The sequence below is a fragment of the Salvelinus fontinalis genome, unplaced genomic scaffold, assembly GCF_029448725.1.
Source record: "Salvelinus fontinalis isolate EN_2023a unplaced genomic scaffold, ASM2944872v1 scaffold_0021, whole genome shotgun sequence".
NCBI lineage: Eukaryota > Metazoa > Chordata > Actinopteri > Salmoniformes > Salmonidae > Salvelinus > Salvelinus fontinalis.
Window position 1 is genome coordinate 121,472 of NW_026600230.1, and position 20,000 is coordinate 141,471.

A 20,000-nucleotide genomic window follows, 5' to 3' on the forward strand; every position below is an offset into this window, starting at 1 on the left:
TGGTTTGGGGTCAGCGCGGCGGTGGTAGTGGGATGGTTTGGGGTCAGCGCGGCGGTGGTAGTGGGATGGTTTGGGGTCAGCGCGGCGGTGGTAGTGGGATGGTTTGGGGTCAGCGCGGTGGTGGTAGTGGGATGGTTTGGGGTCAGCGCGGTGGTGGTAGTGTGATGGTTTGGGGTCAGCGTGGTAGTGGTGGTAGTGTGATGGTTTGGGGTCAGCATGGTAGTGGTGGTAGTGTGATGGTTTGGGGTCAGCACGGCGGTGGTAGTGGGATGGTTTGGGGTCAGCACGGCGGTGGTAGTGTGATGGTTTGGGGTCAGCACGGCGGTGGTAGTGTGATGGTTTGGGGTCAGCACGGTGGTGGTAGTAGTGTGATGGTTTGGGGTCAGCACGGCGGTGGTAGTGTGATGGTTTGGGGTCAGCACGGCGGTGGTAGTGGGATGGTTTGGGGTCAGCGTGGTGGTGGTAGTGGGATGGTTTGGGGTCAGCATGGTAGTGGTGGTAGTGTGATGGTTTGGGGTCAGCATGGTGGTGGCAGTGTGATGGTTTGGGGTCAGCATGGTGGTGGCAGTGTGATGGTTTGGGGTCAGCATGGTGGTGGTGGTAGTGTGATGGTTTGGGGTCAGCGTGGTGGTGGTAGTGTGATGGTTTGGGGTCAGCACGGTGGTGGTAGTGTGATGGTTTGGGGTCAGCACGGTGGTGGTAGTGTGATGGTTTGGGGTCAGCATGGTGGTGGTAGTGTGATGGTTTGGTGTCAGCACGGTGGTGGTAGTGTGATGGTTTGGGGTCAGCACGGTGGTGGTAGTGTGATGGTTTGGGGTCAGCATGGTGGTGGTAGTGTGATGGTTTGGGGTCAGCATGGTGGTGGTAGTGGGATGGGGTCAGCATGGTGGTGGTGGTAGTGTGATGGTTTGGTGTCAGCACGGTGGTGGTAGTGTGATGGTTTGGGGTCAGCATGGTGGTGGTAGTGTGATGGTTTGGGGTCAGCATGGTGGTGGTAGTGGGATGGGGTCAGCATGGTGGTGGTGGTAGTGTGATGGTTTGGTGTCAGCACGGTGGTGGTAGTGTGATGGTTTGGGGTCAGCACGGTGGTGGTAGTGTGATGGTTTGGGGTCAGCACGGTGGTGGTAGTGTGATGGTTTGGGGTCCAGCACGGTGGTGGTAGTAGTGTGATGGTTTGGGGTCAGCATGGTGGTGATAGTGTGATGGTTTGGGGTCAGCATGGTGGTGGTAGTGTGATGGTTTGGGGTCAGCATGGTGGTGGTAGTGTGATGGTTTGGGGTCAGCATGGTGGTGGTAGTGTGATGGTTTGGGGTCAGCATGGTGGTGGCAGTGTGATGGTTTGGGGTCAGCATGGTGGTGGCAGTGTGATGGTTTGGGGTCAGCATGGTGGTGGTGGTAGTGTGATGGTTTGGGGTCAGCGTGGTGGTGGTAGTGTGATGGTTTGGGGTCAGCACCGTGGTGGTAGTGTGATGGTTTGGGGTCAGCACGGTGGTGGTAGTGTGATGGTTTGGGGTCAGCATGGTGGTGGTGGTGGGATGGTTTGGGGTCAGCATGGTGGTGGTAGTGTGATGGTTTGGGGTCAGCATGGTGGTGGTAGTGTGATGGTTTGGGGTCAGCACGGTGGTGGTAGTGTGATGGTTTGGGGTCAGCATGGCGGTGGTAGTGTGATGGTTTGGGGTCAGCATGGTGGTGGTGGTGGGATGGTTTGGGGTCAGCATGGTGGTGGTAGTGTGATGGTTTGGGGTCAGCACGGTGGTGGTAGTGTGATGGTTTGGGGTCAGCATGGTGGTGGTAGTGTGATGGTTTGGGGTCAGCATGGCGGTGGTAGTGTGATGGTTTGGGGTCAGCACGGTGGTGGTGGTGTGATGGTTTGGGGATGTTTTGCTGCCTCAGGACCTGGACGACTTGCCTCAATAGAAGGAACCATGAATTCTCCTCTGTATCAGAGAGTCCTACAGGAGAATGTCAGGCCATCCGTCTGTGAGCTGAAGCACAGCTGGGTCACGTAGCAAGACAATGATCCAAAAACACACAATCAAGTCTACATGAAAATGGTTTGACGTTTAGGAACGGCTTCGTCAAAGTCCAGACCTCATCCCAATTTGAGATGTTGTGGCAGGACTTGAAATGAGCAGTTCTTGATTGAAAACCCCACAAATGGTCACTGAGTTAAAGCAGTTCTGGCATGGAAGAAGGGTTTTGGTTGTGTTTCTACACTATTCTGACAGAGTAGAGCTGCTCACCAGACAAGCTGAGAGACGTGGTTTAGTGGTTGGGTTTCTACACTATTCTGACAGAGTAGAGCTGCTCACCAGACAAGCTGAGAGACGTGGTGTAATGGTTGGGTTTCTACACTATTCTGACAGAGTAGAGCTGCTCACCAGACAAGCTGAGAGACGTGGTTTAGTGGTTGGGTTTCTACACTATTCTGACAGAGTAGAGCTGCTCACCAGACAAGCTGAGAGACGTGGTTTAATGGTTGGGTTTCTACACTATTCTGACAGAGTAGAGCTGCTCACCAGACAAGCTGAGAGACGTGGTTTAATGGTTGGGTTTCTACACTATTCTGACAGAGTAGAGCTGCTCACCAGACAAGCTGAGAGACGTGGTTTAATGGTTGGGTTTCTACACTATTCTGACAGAGTAGAGCTGCTCACCAGACAAGCTGAGAGACGTGGTTTTTGGTTGTGTTTCTACACTATTCTGACAGACTAGAGCTGCTCACCAGTGATGTCAATGGGCTCCAGGGCAAAAGCCTCCTCCTCATTGTGGACCAGAGTGGTCTGTTCCGTCTGGTCCTGCATGGCCGGCAGGGGCTCGACTGGGCCGGAGTCGGGACTGTCTGGACCCGCTGTGGGACAACAACACATCTTAATACATACAGTAGGAGTGATGACACCAGTAATTATATTCTAGCTAGTTTTAATGGTGTCATGGTTAAAAATCGATAATAACACACCTCTAGGTCATTTTTAATGGTGAATTGTTATCGATTAACCAAACACACAAGCTTGTGATCCGGGTAGTGTTCAGTATGGAGAAAACGTTTTGAAACAGGGAGGTACTACCTGAACTGGCCAAATAAGAACACAGGTGTTTGTTTTCTGCTGGGAAACATATTTACTACGGTACGCCCTAATGAACAACACACTGATATGTTATCCCATTCTTTCTGACTCGAGACAGAGACAGAGAGAGAGAAACAGAGAACAGAGAGAGAGAAACAGAGAAACAGAGACAGAGAGAGACAGAGAACAGAGAGAGAGAAACAGAGAAACAGAGACAGAGAGAGACAGAGAACAGAGAGAGAGAAACAGAGACAGAGAGAGAAACAGAGACAGAGAGAGACAAAGACATCAACAGATTTAAATGGCCACACTGGTAAAGAACGTACGTGACTGTAGGTTGTCGAAGTCGTCCTCATCGTCTCCGTGGTCTGGGGGGATCACGCTCTCTGTGATGGCTGGAGGGTCGTCAAATATACCACCCCCATCCTCCTGGGACAGTAGTTTATCCACTGGACAAACGAGACAACACACGGTTCAGGCTCCGGGACAAACCATTTTGGGGTAGGGGGTGGTGATGATAAAATATTGACTGGGGTCATCTCATTACTCTGAATTTAGAATAGCACTATATTAATCCTTCACATAAAACACACAGCTTAAAAGCAGAGACAGTCAACACTATATGGCGGTTTCCCAGCATTCCCCATTCCTCCCTACCGAGCATTCCCCATTCCTCCCTACCCAGCATTCCCCATCCCTCCCTACCCAGCATTCCCCATCCCTCCCTACCCAGCATTCCCCATCCCTCCCTAAGAGCACAGACAGTCAACACTATGGGGCGATTTCCCAGCATCCCCCCTCTACCCAGCATCCCTCCCTCCCCACCCAGCATCCCCCCCTTCCTACCCAGCATTCCTCCTTCGTTGTTCTCCATGGTGTCTCCAAAGTCGTCGTACTCTAGGTGGTTGGACTTGTCCGGCAGGTGAGCAGGGCCAGGCTCTGCCTCCAGCAGCAGATTAGAGGCTGTCGCTCCATGGATGATGTCCTCTTCAAAGCCTCCCTCTACCCTCATCATCTCACGGTCATCCATGCCAAAGTCAGCTGGGAACGAGGGAGGGACACAGAGGGTTGTTACAATACATGGAAAGCCAACGGGGAGAGATGGGATAATGTGATGTAAGCAACCTATTTAGCATTATGATAATGCCTCCAGCTAAGTAATCTATGTACCCTAGTTAGCATTATGATAATGCCTCCAGCTAAGTAACCTAGTTAGCATTATGATAATGCCTCCAGCTAAGTAACCTAGTTAGCATTATGATAATGCCTCCAGCTAAGTAATTTATGTACCCTAGTTAGCTGGAGGCATTATCACAATGCTAAGTAATCTAAGTAACCTAGTTAGCATTATGATAATGTCATCCAGCTAAGTAACCTAGTTAGCATTATGATAATGTCTCCAGCTAAGTAACCTAGTTAGCATTATGATAATGTCTCCAGCTAAGTAACCTAGTTAGCATTATGATAATGTCTCCAGCTAAGTAACCTAGTTAGCATTATGATAATGCCTCCAGCTAAGTAATCTATGTACCCTAGTTAGCATTATGATAATGTCTCCAGCTAGGTAGCCTAGTTAGCATTATGATAATGCCTCCAGCTAAGTAATCTAGTTAGCATTATGATAATGTCTCCAGCTAAGTACCCTAGTTAGCATTATGAGAATGTCCTCCAGCTAAGTAACCTAGTTAGCATTATGAGAATGTCCTCCAGCTAGGTACCCTAGTTAGCATTATGAGAATGTCCTCCAGCTAGGTACCCTAGTTAGCATTATGAGAATGTCCTCCAGCTAGGTAACCTAGTTAGCATTATGAGAATGCCTCCAGCTAAGTAATCTAGTTAGCATTATGAGAATGTCTCCAGCTAAGTACCCTAGTTAGCATTATCAGAATGTCCTCCAGCTAAGTAACCTAGTTAGCATTATGAGAATGTCCTCCAGCTAGGTAAACTAGTTAGCATTATGATAATGTCTCCAGCTAGGTAGCCTAGTTAGCATTATGATAATGTCTCCAGCTAAGTAACCTAGTTAGCATTATGATAACGTCTCCAGCTAGGTAGCCTAGTTAGCATTATGATAACGTCCTCCAGCTAAGTAACCTAGTTAGCATTACGAGAATGTCTCCAGCTAAGTAACCTAGTTAGCATTATGATAATGTCTCCAGCTAAGTAACCTAGTTAGCATTATGATAATGTCTCCAGCTAAGTAACCTAGTTAGCATTATGATAATGTCCTCCAGCTAGGTAACCTAGTTAGCATTACGAGAATGTCTCCAGCTAAGTAACCTAGTTAGCATTATGATAATGTCTCCAGCTAAGTAATCTATGTAACCTAGTTAGCATTATGATAATGCCTCCAGCGAAGTAATCTATGTACCCTAGTTAGCATTATGATAATGTCCTCCAGCTAAATAACCTAGTTAGCATTATGATAACGTCCTCCAGCTAAGTAACCTAGTTAGCATTATGATAATGTCTCCAGCTAAGTAACCTAGTTAGCCGTATGATAATGTCTCCAGCTAAGTAACCTAGTTAGCATTATGATAATGTCTCCAGCTAAGTAACCTAGTTAGCATTATGATAATGCCTCCAGCTAAGTAATCTATGTACCCTAGTTAGCATTATGATAATGTCTCCAGCTAGGTAGCCTAGTTAGCATTATGATAATGTCTCCAGCTAAGTAACCTAGTTAGCATTATGATAATGTCTCCAGCTAAGTAATCTAGTTAGCATTATGATAATGTCTCCAGCTAAGTACCCTAGTTAGCATTATGAGAATGTCCTCCAGCTAAGTAACCTAGTTAGCATTATGAGAATGTCCTCCAGCTAGGTACCCTAGTTAGCATTATGAGAATGTCCTCCAGCTAGGTACCCTAGTTAGCATTATGAGAATGTCCTCCAGCTAGGTAACCTAGTTAGCATTATGAGAATGCCTCCAGCTAAGTAATCTAGTTAGCATTATGAGAATGTCTCCAGCTAAGTACCCTAGTTAGCATTATGAGAATGTCCTCCAGCTAAGTAACCTAGTTAGCATTATGAGAATGTCCTCCAGCTAGGTACCCTAGTTAGCATTATGAGAATGTCCTCCAGCTAGGTAACCTAGTTAGCATTATGAGAATGTCCTCCAGCTAGGTAACCTAGTTAGCATTATGATAATGTCTCCAGCTAGGTAGCCTAGTTAGCATTATGATAATGTCTCCAGCTAAGTAACCTAGTTAGCATTATGATAACGTCTCCAGCTAGGTAGCCTAGTTAGCATTATGATAACGTCCTCCAGCTAAGTAACCTAGTTAGCATTACGAGAATGTCTCCAGCTAAGTAACCTAGTTAGCATTATGATAATGTCTCCAGCTAAGTAACCTAGTTAGCATTATGATAATGTCTCCAGCTAAGTAACCTAGTTAGCATTACGAGAATGTCTCCAGCTAAGTAACCTAGTTAGCATTATGATAACGTCTCCAGCTAAGTAACCTAGTTAGCATTACGAGAATGTCTCCAGCTAAGTAACCTAGTTAGCATTACGATAACGTCTCCAGCTAAGTAACCTAGTTAGCATTATGATAATGTCCTCCAGCTAGGTAACCTAGTTAGCATTACGAGAATGTCTCCAGCTAAGTAACCTAGTTAGCATTATGATAATGTCATCCAGCTAAGTAACCTAGTTAGCATTATGATAATGTCTCCAGCTAAGTAACCTAGTTAGCATTACGAGAATGTCTCCAGCTAAGTAACCTAGTTAGCATTATGATAACGTCTCCAGCTAAGTAACCTAGTTAGCATTATGATAATGCCTCCAGCTAAGTAATCTATGTAACCTAGTTAGCATTATGATAATGTCTCCAGCTAAGTAATCTATGTAACCTAGTTAGCATTATGATAATGCCTCCAGCGAAGTAATCTATGTACCCTAGTTAGCATTATGATAATGTCCTCCAGCTAAATAACCTAGTTAGCATTATGATAACGTCCTCCAGCTAAGTAACCTAGTTAGCATTATGATAATGTCTCCAGCTAAGTAACCTAGTTAGCCTTATGATAATGTCTCCAGCTAAGTAACCTAGTTAGCATTATGATAATGTATCCAGCTAGGTAACCTAGTTAGCATTATGATAATGTACTCCAGCTAAATAACCTAGTTAGCATTATGATAATGTACTCCAGCTAAATAACCTAGTTAGCATTATGATAATGTACTCCAGCTAAGTAACCTAGTTAGCATTATGATAATGTCTCCAGCTAAGTAACCTAGTTAGCATTATGATAATGTCCTCCAGCTAAGTAACCTAGTTAGCATTATGATAATGTCTCCAGCTAAGTAACCTAGTTAGCATTATGATAATGTCCTCCAGCTAGGTAACCTAGTTAGCATTATAATAATGTCTCCAGCTAAGTAACCTAGTTAGCATTATAATAATGTATGACTTAGTTTTAGATCTGCATTCCCAACAGTTGGCTTTTCCAGGGGAAATACAATGTTGTGTATTATGAACAGGTCTTGCTGCTGCATATTCAGTACCGATCCAAAACCCAGTTAAAAAGAGATTCTCAGGTACTTTGTATACTTTTTAGTCAGTAGTTCTGAAAGTAGCACGCATGAGCCAAATGCGGTCCACAAAAATTTGCATACTACATCACAAATGTGCAGATATGTGCACCACGGCATTGCTCTCTCTCTCTCTGTGCCTTGTCCACTGGGCCCCTGGATAACGCTGGGCAGGCCTCTGGCTAGCTGTCACTCAAATGCGAGGAGCTGAAGCTCATTTGGTTAGAACTAAAATTGCTAGGGGGCTGGCCCACGCGGGGGGGAAATGTAGGGTAAATTTGGCATGGCAGTTATAAAAAATATATATATATATAAATAAAAAAGTTTCTTTGAAACTAGGGATTTCACAGCTAATTGAGGCGTGAGTAATTCTGCTCATAGACTAACATGTATGAACCACACATTGACATAAAGCCAAAGGCGGGAGGTTAAATAAATATACACATATACACACTTTCTTGGTCGCCAAAGTACCGGAGCATGTCAAACAAAACCTAAGGAATATTGACCGACAGCTCCTTACCAAAGTCATTGTCCTGCATGAGGCTGAGGTTCCCCACCTCCTCCCTCATGGTGATCTCCTCCACTCTGCTCTGGTTCAGGGTGAACTGCTGGGCGACGTCTATGTCACTGTGGAGACAACAGGTAGTAGTGTTATAACGTTACAACTCAGTTCATTATAGCTGCATATCACCGTTCCCTTATGTCCGATAAGCTGAGTACAATCTGTATTTGGTTAGGAAGGGACAGGGGTCTCCTAACATTAGGAGAATACTTGGTTTGTTGATTTGTCAGATAGCTGAGTACAATCTGTATTTGGTTAGGAAGGGACAGGGGTCTCCTAAAATTAGGAGAATACTTGGTTTGTTGATTTGTTCAGATAGCTGAGTACAATCTGTATTTGGTTAGGAAGGAACGGGGTCTCCTAAAATTAGGAGAATACTTGGTTTGTTGATTTGTCAGATAGCTGAGTACAATCTGTATTTGGTTAGGAAGGAACGGGGTCTCCTAAAATTAGGAGAATACTTGGTTTGTTCATTTGCATCCTCATTTAGTTGTCTGTTACAATAGCAACAGTCCTCTTCCTGGGAGGGAACTTCCTCCATAGACAATATATATATATATATCACCTATATGTATGACTTACTCAAGGTCAGGTAAGGGTTGGTCAAAGTCGTGGAAATCCTCAGGCAGGGTGATGGCGTTGTAGGCAGCCTCTCTGTTCTCCTCTGGCAGATCCACCACACCTGGAGGGCGGCAGCCGGACAGAGTAGTGAGCAAATAAACAAAATCAGTAAGACTAGGATCACCAGCCGCTCAAACCTCTGATCTCTTCCAAGTTTATTCCTAGTCAAGTACCGGGTCTGAAAGCCATGTTGATTAAGTTTATTCCTAGTCACATAAGACCCTAACTACATACAGTGGGGAGAATAAGTATTTGATACACTGTCGATTTTCCTACTTAATTCTTACTGGTTGGTAGGTGATCAAATACTTATGTCATGCAATAAAATGCAAATGAATTACTTAAAAATCATACAATGTGATTTTCTGGACTTTTGTTTTAGATTCCGTCTCTCACAGTTGAAGTGTACCTATGATATAAATTACAGACCTCTACATGCTTTGTAAGTAGGAAAACCTGCAAAATCAGTAGTGTGTCAAATACTTGTTCTCCCCACTGTACCTGGTCTGAAAGCCATCTTGATTAAGTTTATTTCCTAGTCCCATAATAAGAGCCAAGCTACGCACCTGGTCTGAAAGCCATCTTGATTAAGCTTATTCCTAGTCCCATAATAAGAGCCAAGCTACGCACCTGGTCTGAAAGCCATCTTGATCTTGATGAAGGCTTCATTACAGTCAGCCAGGAGGTACTTGGCCTTCCTGTTGTAGATCCTCACCACACCGAGCAGGAGGTGACCTGAGGTCCTCAGTGCCATCTTCACCTAGGGGGGGGGGGGGGGGGGGGGGGAGACAGAACAACGGGTATATTCAGTGTGGTGAAATGTTCTGAACGCTGTTGAAACAGAATGAAAAGAGACGATTGGATTCCCTATTCTATCTGACAATCATTTCTGGTCTACAAAATAGACTTCTAGTTTAAACGTTGCGTTAACGATGTGCCCTCCTGAACAGGTCCCATGGATCACATCAGGGAGGAGACGTCATAGGTAACATTACATCATTATCGTCTGTAGAACGGTCGACCGCAAGCTTCACCCAGTAGCTGTGGTCACATACCAAGGTATGTTACTTAATGTGGGTAACATGCATGCAGTATCAGTCAATCGGCCTGGTTCTAAATCTGGTCACTACCTAGTTCCATCATTAGACCCTTGTCTACTTCGTCCACACGAATGAAACTATTTGATTGGTCAAAGCGGAAATAAGGATAGCCAATGGGACGTCTAATGAACGGCCAAAGGGATGAGACTGACTTCTCAGACTTGGCCTGTGTAAGGACATTCAACAGACACCCTAGCGGTGTGGGGGCTGTGCTTTGGCAGAGTGGGTGGGGTTATATCCTTCCTGTTTGGCCCTGTCCGGGGGTTTCTTCGGATGGGGCCACAGTGTCTCCTGACCGCTCCTGTCTCAGCCTCCAGTATTTATGCTGCAGTAGTTTATGTGTCGGGGGGCTAGGGTCAGTTGGTTATACCTGGAATACTTCTCCTGTCTTATCCAGTGTCCTGTGTGAATTTAAGTATGCTCTCTCTAATTCTCTCGTTCTCTCTGAGAACCTGAGCCCTAGGACCATACGTCAGGACTACCGGGCATGCTGACACCTTGCTGTCCCCAGTCCGCCCGGCCTTGCTGCTATTCCAGTTTCAACTGTTTCTGCCTGCGGTTACGAAACCCCTACCTGTCCCAGACCTGCTGTTTTCAACTCTTAATGATCGGCTATGAAAAGCCAACAGATTTATTCCTGATTATTATTTGACCATGCTTGTCATTTATGAACATTTTGAAAATCTTGGCTCTCTCTAATTTTCTCCTTCTCTCTTTCTTTCTCTCGGAGGACCTGGGCCCTGGACCATGCGTCGGGACTGCCGCCCGTGGTGACTCCTTGCTGTCCCCAGTCCGCCTGGCCTTGCTGCTATTCCAGTTTCAGCTGTTCTGCCTGCGGTTATGGAACCGCCACCTGTCCCAGACCTGTTGTTTTTCAACTCTTAATGATCAGCTATGAAAAGCCAACTGAAAATTATTCATGATTATTATTTGACCATGCTTGTCACTTATGAACATTTTTGAACATCTTGGCATAGTTCTGTTATAATCTCCACCCGGCACAGCCAGAAGAGGACTGGCCACCCCTCATAGCCTGGTTCCTCTCTAGGTTTCTTCCTAGGTTTTGGCCTTTCTAGGGAGTTTTTCCTAGCCACCGTGCTTCTACACCTGCATTCTAGCTGTTTGGGGTTTTAGGCTGGGTTTCTGTACAGCACTTCGAGATATTATCTGATGTACAAAGGGCTATATAAAATAAAATTGATTGATTGATATGAATCGTGATATCTGCTAGCCAGGCTTCCCGTTACCTTGGGGCAGATGATGCTCTCCACACTGCTCTCCAGGTTACATTCAAACACATGAGCCTTGGTCAGTTTCTTGTCCCAGTGGGCCGCTAGCCAGATCTTGGCCAGGGGCCCACGTTTGGACAGGACAAAGTGGGCGTAGAACATTGCCCCGGTTGGTTGCTAGCTCTTGAAGAACCGGGGGTAAGAGCACCTGGAATAGAGAAAGCAGTATTTGAAAGCTTTAAGATGGCATGTGAAATAGCAACTTTTCCCAAATGTTTAGGTAGCAAATTCGACATGCAAAATAGACGGTAGTTGTAGCTAATATCAACAAATAAAATGTGTAGTTTTGGATTGGAGATCAGACTCATTCACGAGTCTTTTGGCTTTTTGGATGATAGGATACCAATAATCAGAAATATCTTCCTTGCAATCTAATAAATAACTTAGTTAGCTAATGAATGTACTGGTTGAAACGAAATTCATACAGTTAGTAGCTCATGTTCAAGTACTGGTGGACTTGCGAGTTAAAAGTTGTCCGAAAAATCCTCTACTTGGGGCTTTGATTGAACATGGCTAGGCTAACTTGCTAACATGTTAGCTCACGTTAATTGTTAAGTTAGCCAGAGAGCAAGTTAGTTAGCTTGAAATCCTAGCAACAATTTCGGAAAATATATAAAAGTAAACAAAATAAGAAGAGAAGCATGATGATACATAATCGTAATTGATCATAATCGTGGATGCATCATTTCACGCTAACTAGCGACGGTGCTGGGCGGGCGTGCGTGCAATAACTGCAAACACTTTTTTTTCTCCGGTAACGTTAGCGGTTAGCAGGCGCGCTAGTTGGTAGCAAGTAGGAGGGCCCCGGTACAGAAAGCATCGGCGTGCACGCTAATTTCTCATCATAAAACTCACAAATCATATTTTTTTATAAAGTAAAATATAATTAACTTACCGATTGTACCCCCCTTTCAAAATAAATATCAATGATTATGCAATTACTCCCAGCGATTCTCTTCCTGTTGTACTCATTAAAAGAGTCAAGATGGCGCCAGTAGCCTTCCTCCCGCTCAGTGTCCTTTTAAAATCAGCAGGATGTTTACAAGGAAAAAATGGCGAAGGGAGGAGGAGTCTGGTCGTGTTGACAACCAGCTGCAAATGGCAATACATATGCATTGACCAATGATAGCGGGCAAGATTGTTTAAATTCGATTATTGCTAAATAAAATATGCAATCTGATTAATACAAGTGTGTACGAAAATGTATGCACTATCTACTGTAAATCGCTCTGGATAACTGACTAAAATGTATGTGTGTGAAAGATAGAGAAGGAAGAGATGCTTTGCTTCTGAGCCAGACTTTAAAATGTGCGGATTCGATTAGCCAAGGGGCACCAGTCTATGGCCCGTGACTTGAACGGGCAAAAGTAAAATTAAATAAATGTTTATTTGTCACATGCGCTGAATACCAAATGTGTGGACTTTACCGTGAAATGCTTATGTACAAGCCCTTTCCCAACAATGCATAGTTAAAAAGTAAAAACAATGTGCTGGGGTACCAGGTAGTAATGAGACTATATACAAGGAGTACCAGTACAGAGTCAATGTGCAGGGGTACCAGGTAGTAATGAGACTATATACAAGGAGTACCAGTACAGAGTCAATGTGCAGGGGTACCAGGTAGTAATGAGACTATATACAAGGAGTACCAGTACAGAGTCACTGTGCAGGGGTACCAGGTAGTAATGAGACTATATACAAGGAGTACCAGTACAGAGTCAATGTGCAGGGGTACCAGGTAGTAATGAGACTATATACAAGGAGTACCAGTACAGAGTCAATGTACTGGGGTATGAGGTAGTTGTGGAAATATGTACAACTAGGTAAGGGTAAAAGTGACTAGGCAATCGGGATAGATAATGAACAGAGAAGCAGCAGTGTATAAACTGGATATAAACTGTTCAGCAGTCTGATGGCTTGGGGGTAGAAGCTGTTCAGCAGTCTGATGGCTTGGGGGTAGAAGCTGTTCAGTAGTCTGATGGCTTGGGGGTAGAAGCTGTTCAGTAGTCTGATGGCTTGGGGGTAGAAGCTGTTCAGTAGTCTGATGGCTTGGGGGTAGAAGCTGTTCAGTAGTCTGATGGCTTGCGGGTAGAAGCTGTTCAGTAGTCTGATGGCTTGGGGGTAGAAGCTGTTCAGTAGTCTGATGGCTTGGGGATATAAACTGTTCAGCAGTCTGATGGCTTGGGGGTAGAAGCTGTTCAGCAGTCTGATGGCTTGGGGATATAAACTGTTCAGCAGTCTAATGGCTTGGGGGTAGAAGCTGTTCAGCAGTCTAATGGCTTGGGTGTAGAAGCTGTTCAGCAGTCTAATGGGAGTAGAAGCTGTTCAGCAGTCTGATGGGTGTAGAAGCTGTTCAGCAGTCTGATGGCTTGGGGGTAGAAGCTGTTCAGCAGTCTGATGACTTGGGGGTAGAAGCTGTTCAGCAGTCTGATGGCTTGGGGGTAGAAGCTGTTCAGCAGTCTGATGGCTTGGGGGTAGAAGCTGTTCAGGAGTCTGATGGTTTGGGGGTAGAAGCTGTTCAGCAGTCTGATGGCTTGGGGGTAGAAGCTGTTCAGCAGTCTGATGGCTTGGGGTAGAAGCTGTTTAGGAGTCTGATGGTTTGGGGATATAAACTGTTCAGCAGTCTGATGGCTTGGGGGTAGAAGCTGTTCAGCAGTCTGATGGCTTGGGGTTAGAAGCTGTTCAGCAGTCTGATGGCTTGGGGTAGAAGCTGTTTAGGAGTCTGATGGTTTGGGGATATAAACTGTTCAGGAGTCTGATGGCTTGGGGGTAGAAGCTGTTCAGCAGTCTGATGGCTTGGGGTAGAAGCTGTTCAGCAGTCTGATGGCTTGGGGTAGAAGCTGTTCAGCAGTCTGATGGCTTGGGGGTAGAAGCTGTTCAGCAGTCTGATGGTTTGAGGGCTTCACTACAGATCTGGTGATTAAAGGGAAAAGGAGAGTGTAGCTGTGTTTATTAAACACATATTGCCATGTTCAGGGTGTCAACTTAGTGTGAGAAATGTGGATATTTTCTGTCTTCTTCTTCTGTCTGTTGTAGCCTGCATGGAGCAGAGCCTGACAGACCATCTGTCTGGAGGGAGTTTGGTGCAGATAACCAGACCATCTGTCTGGAGGGAGTTTGGTGCAGATAACCAGACCATCTGTCTGGAGGGAGTTTGGTGCAGATAACCTGATGAACCAGACCATCTGTCTGGAGGGAGTTTGGTGCAGATAACCAGACCATCTGTCTGGAGGGAGTTTGGTGCAGATAACCTGATGAACCAGACCATCTGTCTGGGGGGAGTTTGGTGCAGATAACCTGATGAACCAGACCATCTGTCTGGAGGGAGTTTGGTGCAGATAACCTGATAAACCAGACCATCTGTCTGGAGGGAGTTTGGTGCAGATAACCTGACCATCTGTCTGGAGGGAGTTTGGTGCAGATAACCTGACCATCTGCCTGGAGGGAGTTTGGTGCAGATAACCAGACCATCTGTCTGGAGGGAGTTTGGTGCAGATAACCTGATGAACCAGACCATCTGTCTGGGAGGAGTTTGGTGCAGATAACCTGATGAACCAGACCATCTGTCTGGAGGGAGTTTGGTGCAGATAACCTGATAAACCAGACCATCTGTCTGGAGGGAGTTTGGTGCAGATAACCTGACCATCTGTCTGGAGGGAGTTTGGTGCAGATAACCTGACCATCTGCCTGGAGGGAGTTTGGTGCAGATAACCAGACCATCTGTCTGGAGGGAGTTTGGTGCAGATAACCTGATGAACCAGACCATCTGTCTGGAGGAAGTTTGGTGCAGATAACCTGACCATCTGTCCGGAGGGAGTTTGGTGCAGATAACCTGATGAACCAGACCATCTGTCTGGGAGGAGTTTGGTGCAGATAACCTGATGAACCAGACCATCTGTCTGGAGGGAGTTTGGTGCAGATAACCTGATAAACCAGACCATCTGTCTGGAGGGAGTTTGGTGCAGATAACCTGACCATCTGTCTGGAGGGAGTTTGGTGCAGATAACCTGACCATCTGCCTGGAGGGAGTTTGGTGCAGATAACCAGACCATCTGTCTGGAGGGAGTTTGGTGCAGATAACCTGATGAACCAGACCATCTGTCTGGAGGAAGTTTGGTGCAGATAACCTGACCATCTGTCCGGAGGGAGTTTGGTGCAGATAACCAGACCATCTGTCTGGAGGGAGTTTGGTGCAGATAACCTGATGAACCAAACCATCTGTCTGGAGGGAGTTTGGTGCAGATAACCTGATGAACCAGACCATCTGTCTGGAGGGAGTCTGGTGCAGATAACCTGACCATCTGTCTGGAGGGAGTTTGGTGCAGATAACCAGACCATCTGTCTGGAGGGAGTTTGGTGCAGATAACCAGACCATCTGTCTGGAGGGAGTTTGGTGCAGATAATCTGACCATCTGTCTGGAGGGAGTTTGGTGCAGATAACCTGATGAACCAGACCATCTGTCTGGAGGGAGTTTGGTGCAGATAACCTGATGAACCAGACCATCTGTCTGGAGGAAGTTTGGTGCAGCTAACCTGACCATCTGTCTGGAGGGAGTTTGGTGCAGATAACCAGACCATCTGCCTGGAGGGAGTTTGGTGCAGATAACCAGACCATCTGTCTGGAGGGAGTTTGGTGCAGATAACCTGATGAACCAGACCATCTGTCTGGAGGGAGTTTGGTGCAGGTAACCAGACCATCTGTCTGGAGGGAGTTTGGTGCAGATAACCTGATGAACCAGACCATCTGTCTGGAGGGAGTTTGGTGCAGATAACCTGATGAACCAGACCATCTGTCTGGAGGGAGTTTGGTGCAGATAACCTGATGAACCAGACCATCTGTCTGGAGGGAGTTTGGTGCAGATAACCTGATGAACCAGACCATCTGTCTGGAGGGAGTTTGGTGCAGATAACCAGACCATCTGTCTGGAGGGAGTTTGGTGCAGATAACCTGATGAACCAGACCATCTGTCTGGAGGGAGTTTGGTGCAGATAACCTGATGAACCAGACCATCTGTCTGGAGGGAGTTTGGTGCAGATAACCTGATGAACCAGACCATCTGTCTGGAGGGAGTTTGGTGCAGATAACCTGATGAACCAGACCATCTGTCTGGAGGGAGTTTGGTGCAGATAACCTGATGAACCAGACCATCTGTCTGGAGGGAGTTTGGTGCAGATAACCAGACCATCTGTCTGGAGGGAGTTTGGTGCAGATAACCAGACCATCTGTCTGGAGGGAGTTTGGTGCAGATAACCAGACCATCTGTCTGGAGGGAGTTTGGTGCAGATAACCTGATAAACCAGACCATCTGTCTGGAGGGAGTTTGGTGCAGATAACCTGATGAACCAGACCATCTGTCTGGATGGAGTTTGGTGCAGATAACCTGATAAACCAGACCATCTGTCTGGAGGGAGTTTGGTGCAGATAACCTGATAAACCAGACCATCTGTCTGGAGGGAGTTTGGTGCAGATAACCTGATAAACCAGACCATCTGTCTGGAGGGAGTTTGGTGCAGATAACCTGATGAACCAGACCATCTGTCTGGAGGGAGTTTGGTGCAGATAACCTGATGAACCAGACCATCTGTCTGGAGGGAGTTTGGTGCAGATAATCTGACCATCTGTCTGGAGGGAGTTTGGTGCAGATAACCTGATGAACCAGACCATCTGTCTGGAGGGAGTTTGGTGCAGATAACCTGATGAACCAGACCATCTGTCTGGAGGAAGTTTGGTGCAGCTAACCTGACCATCTGTCTGGAGGGAGTTTGGTGCAGATAACCAGACCATCTGCCTGGAGGGAGTTTGGTGCAGATAACCAGACCATCTGTCTGGAGGGATTTTGGTGCAGATAACCTGATGAACCAGACCATCTGTCTGGAGGGAGTTTGGTGCAGATAACCAGACCATCTGTCTGGAGGGAGTTTGGTGCAGATAACCTGATGAACCAGACCATCTGTCTGGAGGGAGTTTGGTGCAGATAACCTGATGAACCAGACCATCTGTCTGGAGGGAGTTTGGTGCAGATAACCTGATGAACCAGACCATCTGTCTGGAGGGAGTTTGGTGCAGATAACCTGATGAACCAGACCATCTGTCTGGAGGGAGTTTGGTGCAGATAACCAGACCATCTGTCTGGAGGGAGTTTGGTGCAGATAACCTGATGAACCAGACCATCTGTCTGGAGGGAGTTTGGTGCAGATAACCTGATGAACCAGACCATCTGTCTGGAGGGAGTTTGGTGCAGATAACCTGATGAACCAGACCATCTGTCTGGAGGGAGTTTGGTGCAGATAACCAGACCATCTGTCTGGAGGGAGTTTGGTGCAGATAACCAGACCATCTGTCTGGAGGGAGTTTGGTGCAGATAACCAGACCATCTGTCTGGAGGGAGTTTGGTGCAGATAACCTGATAAACCAGACCATCTGTCTGGAGGGAGTTTGGTGCAGATAACCTGATGAACCAGACCATCTGTCTGGATGGAGTTTGGTGCAGATAACCTGATAAACCAGACCATCTGTCTGGAGGGAGTTTGGTGCAGATAACCTGATGAACCAGACCATCTGTCTGGAGGGAGTTTGGTGCAGATAACCTGATGAACCAGACCATCTGTCTGGAGGGAGTTTGGTGCAGATAACCTGATAAACCAGACCATCTGTCTGGAGGGAGTTTGGTGCAGATAACCTGATGAACCAGACCATCTGTCTGGAGGGAGTTTGGTGCAGATAACCTGATGAACCAGACCATCTGTCTGGAGGGAGTTTGGTGCAGATAACCTGACCATCTGTCTGGAGGGAGTTTGGTGCAGATAACCAGACCATCTGTCTGGAGGGAGTTTGGTGCAGATAACCTGATGAACCAGACCATCTGTCTGGAGGGAGTTTGGTGCAGATAACCAGACCATCTGTCTGGAGGGAGTTTGGTGCAGATAACCTGATGAACCAGACCATCTGTCTGGAGGGAGTTTGGTGCAGATAACCTGATGAACCAGACCATCTGTCTGGAGGGAGTTTGGTGCAGATAACCAGATAAACCAGACCATCTGTCTGGAGGGAGTCTGGTGCAGATAACCAGACCATCTGTCTGGAGGGAGTTTGGTGCAGATAACCTGACCATCTGTCTGGAGGGAGTTTGGTGCAGATAACCTGATGAACCAGACCATCTGTCTGGAGGGAGTTTGGTGCAGATAACCTGATGAACCAGACCATCTGTCTGGAGGGAGTTTGGTGCAGATAACCAGATAAACCAGACCATCTGTCTGGAGGGAGTTTGGTGCAGATAACCTGATGAACCAGACCATCTGTCTGGAGGGAGTTTGGTGCAGATAACCAGATGAACCAGACCATCTGTCTGGAGGGAGTTTGGTGCAGATAACCAGACCATCTGCCTGGAGGGAGTTTGGTGCAGATAACCTGATGAACCAGACCATCTGTCTGGAGGGAGTTTGGTGCAGATAACCAGACCATCTGTCTGGAGGGAGTTTGGTGCAGATAACCTGATGAACCAGACCATCTGTCTGGAGGGAGTTTGGTGCAGATAACCTGATGAACCAGACCATCTGTCTGGAGGGAGTTTGGTGCAGATAACCAGATAAACCAGACCATCTGTCTGGAGGGAGTCTGGTGCAGATAACCAGACCATCTGTCTGGAGGGAGTTTGGTGCAGATAACCTGACCATCTGTCTGGAGGGAGTTTGGTGCAGATAACCTGATGAACCAGACCATCTGTCTGGAGGGAGTTTGGTGCAGATAACCTGATGAACCAGACCATCTGCCTGGAGGGAGTTTGGTGCAGGTAACCTGACCATCTGTCTGGAGGGAGTTTGGTGCAGATAACCAGACCATCTGTCTGGAGGGAGTTTGGTGCAGATAACCAGACCATCTGTCTGGAGGGAGTTTGGTGCAGATAACCAGACCATCTGCCTGGAGGGAGTTTGGTGCAGAGAACCAGACCATCTGTCTGGAGGGAGTTTGGTGCAGATAACCTGATGAACCAGACCATCTGCCTGGAGGGAGTTTGGTGCAGATAACCTGATAAACCAGACCATCTGTCTGGAGGGAGTTTGGTGCAGATAACCTGATGAACCAGACCATCTGCCTGGAGGGAGTTTGGTGCAGATAACCTGATCACTTCAGTTTATACAATATATTTTATCCCTCTAAAACTGGTGCTTGTTCAATTCTGAATATTTGGAACCATTTCATCTTGGGCAGCCAAGGGTCTGTCTTGTTAGTCGAGACGGTTACCATGGAAGACCTAGTCCTACTTTCTATTGGACATACAGAATAACAGCCTCTGTTTACCATGGAAGACCTAGTCCTACTTTCTATTGGACATACAGAATAACATCCTCTGTTTACCATGGAAGACCTAGTCCTACTTTCTATTGGACATACAGAATAACATCCTCTGTTTACCATGGAAGACCTAGTCCTACTTTCTATTGGACATACAGAATAACAGCCTCTGTTTACCATGGAAGACCTAGTCCTACTTTCTATTGGACATACAGAATAACATCCTCTGTTTACCATGGAAGACCTAGTCCTACTTTCTATTGGACATACAGAATAACATCCTCTGTGATTCAGGGCTTCTCTATTCTACTCTGCATATAGTCTTTGTATTTGACATACAGAATTAACATCCTCTGTGGTTCAGGGGCTTCTCTATTCTACTCTGTATATAGTCTTTGTATTTGACATACAGAATTAACATCCTCTGTGGTTCAGGGGCTTCTCTATTCTACTCTGTATATAGTCTTTGTATTTGACATACAGAATTAACATCCTCTGTGGTTCAGGGGCTTCTCTATTCTACTCTG

At 46.4% G+C, this 20,000-nt stretch overlaps 1 protein-coding gene across 3 annotated transcripts in view; it reads right to left on the reverse strand.

Annotated features, from left to right (window-relative positions):
• Positions 1–12,213, reverse strand: part of LOC129842166 (double-strand-break repair protein rad21 homolog A-like) — a 30,971-nt gene extending 18,758 nt beyond the window's left edge. Inside the window, exons 1-8 of one of the 3 annotated variants that reach the window (XM_055910588.1) lie at positions 12,076–12,213; positions 11,139–11,328; positions 9,422–9,551; positions 8,753–8,852; positions 8,129–8,235; positions 3,915–4,109; positions 3,395–3,517; positions 2,726–2,851 (exon numbers count right to left, since the gene is read on the reverse strand). In XM_055910588.1, the coding sequence (XP_055766563.1) occupies positions 2,726–2,851; positions 3,395–3,517; positions 3,915–4,109; positions 8,129–8,235; positions 8,753–8,852; positions 9,422–9,551; positions 11,139–11,282 (925 nt within the window). In that variant the 5' untranslated portion in view covers positions 11,283–11,328; positions 12,076–12,213. Of the gene's footprint in view, positions 1–2,725; positions 2,852–3,394; positions 3,518–3,914; positions 4,110–8,128; positions 8,236–8,752; positions 8,853–9,292; positions 9,310–9,421; positions 9,552–11,138; positions 11,329–11,605; positions 11,910–12,075 lie in introns of those variants that run through there. The other 2 variants (XM_055910589.1, XM_055910590.1) reach the window with 2 other exon arrangements.
• Positions 12,214–20,000: the final 7,787 nt, after the last annotated feature.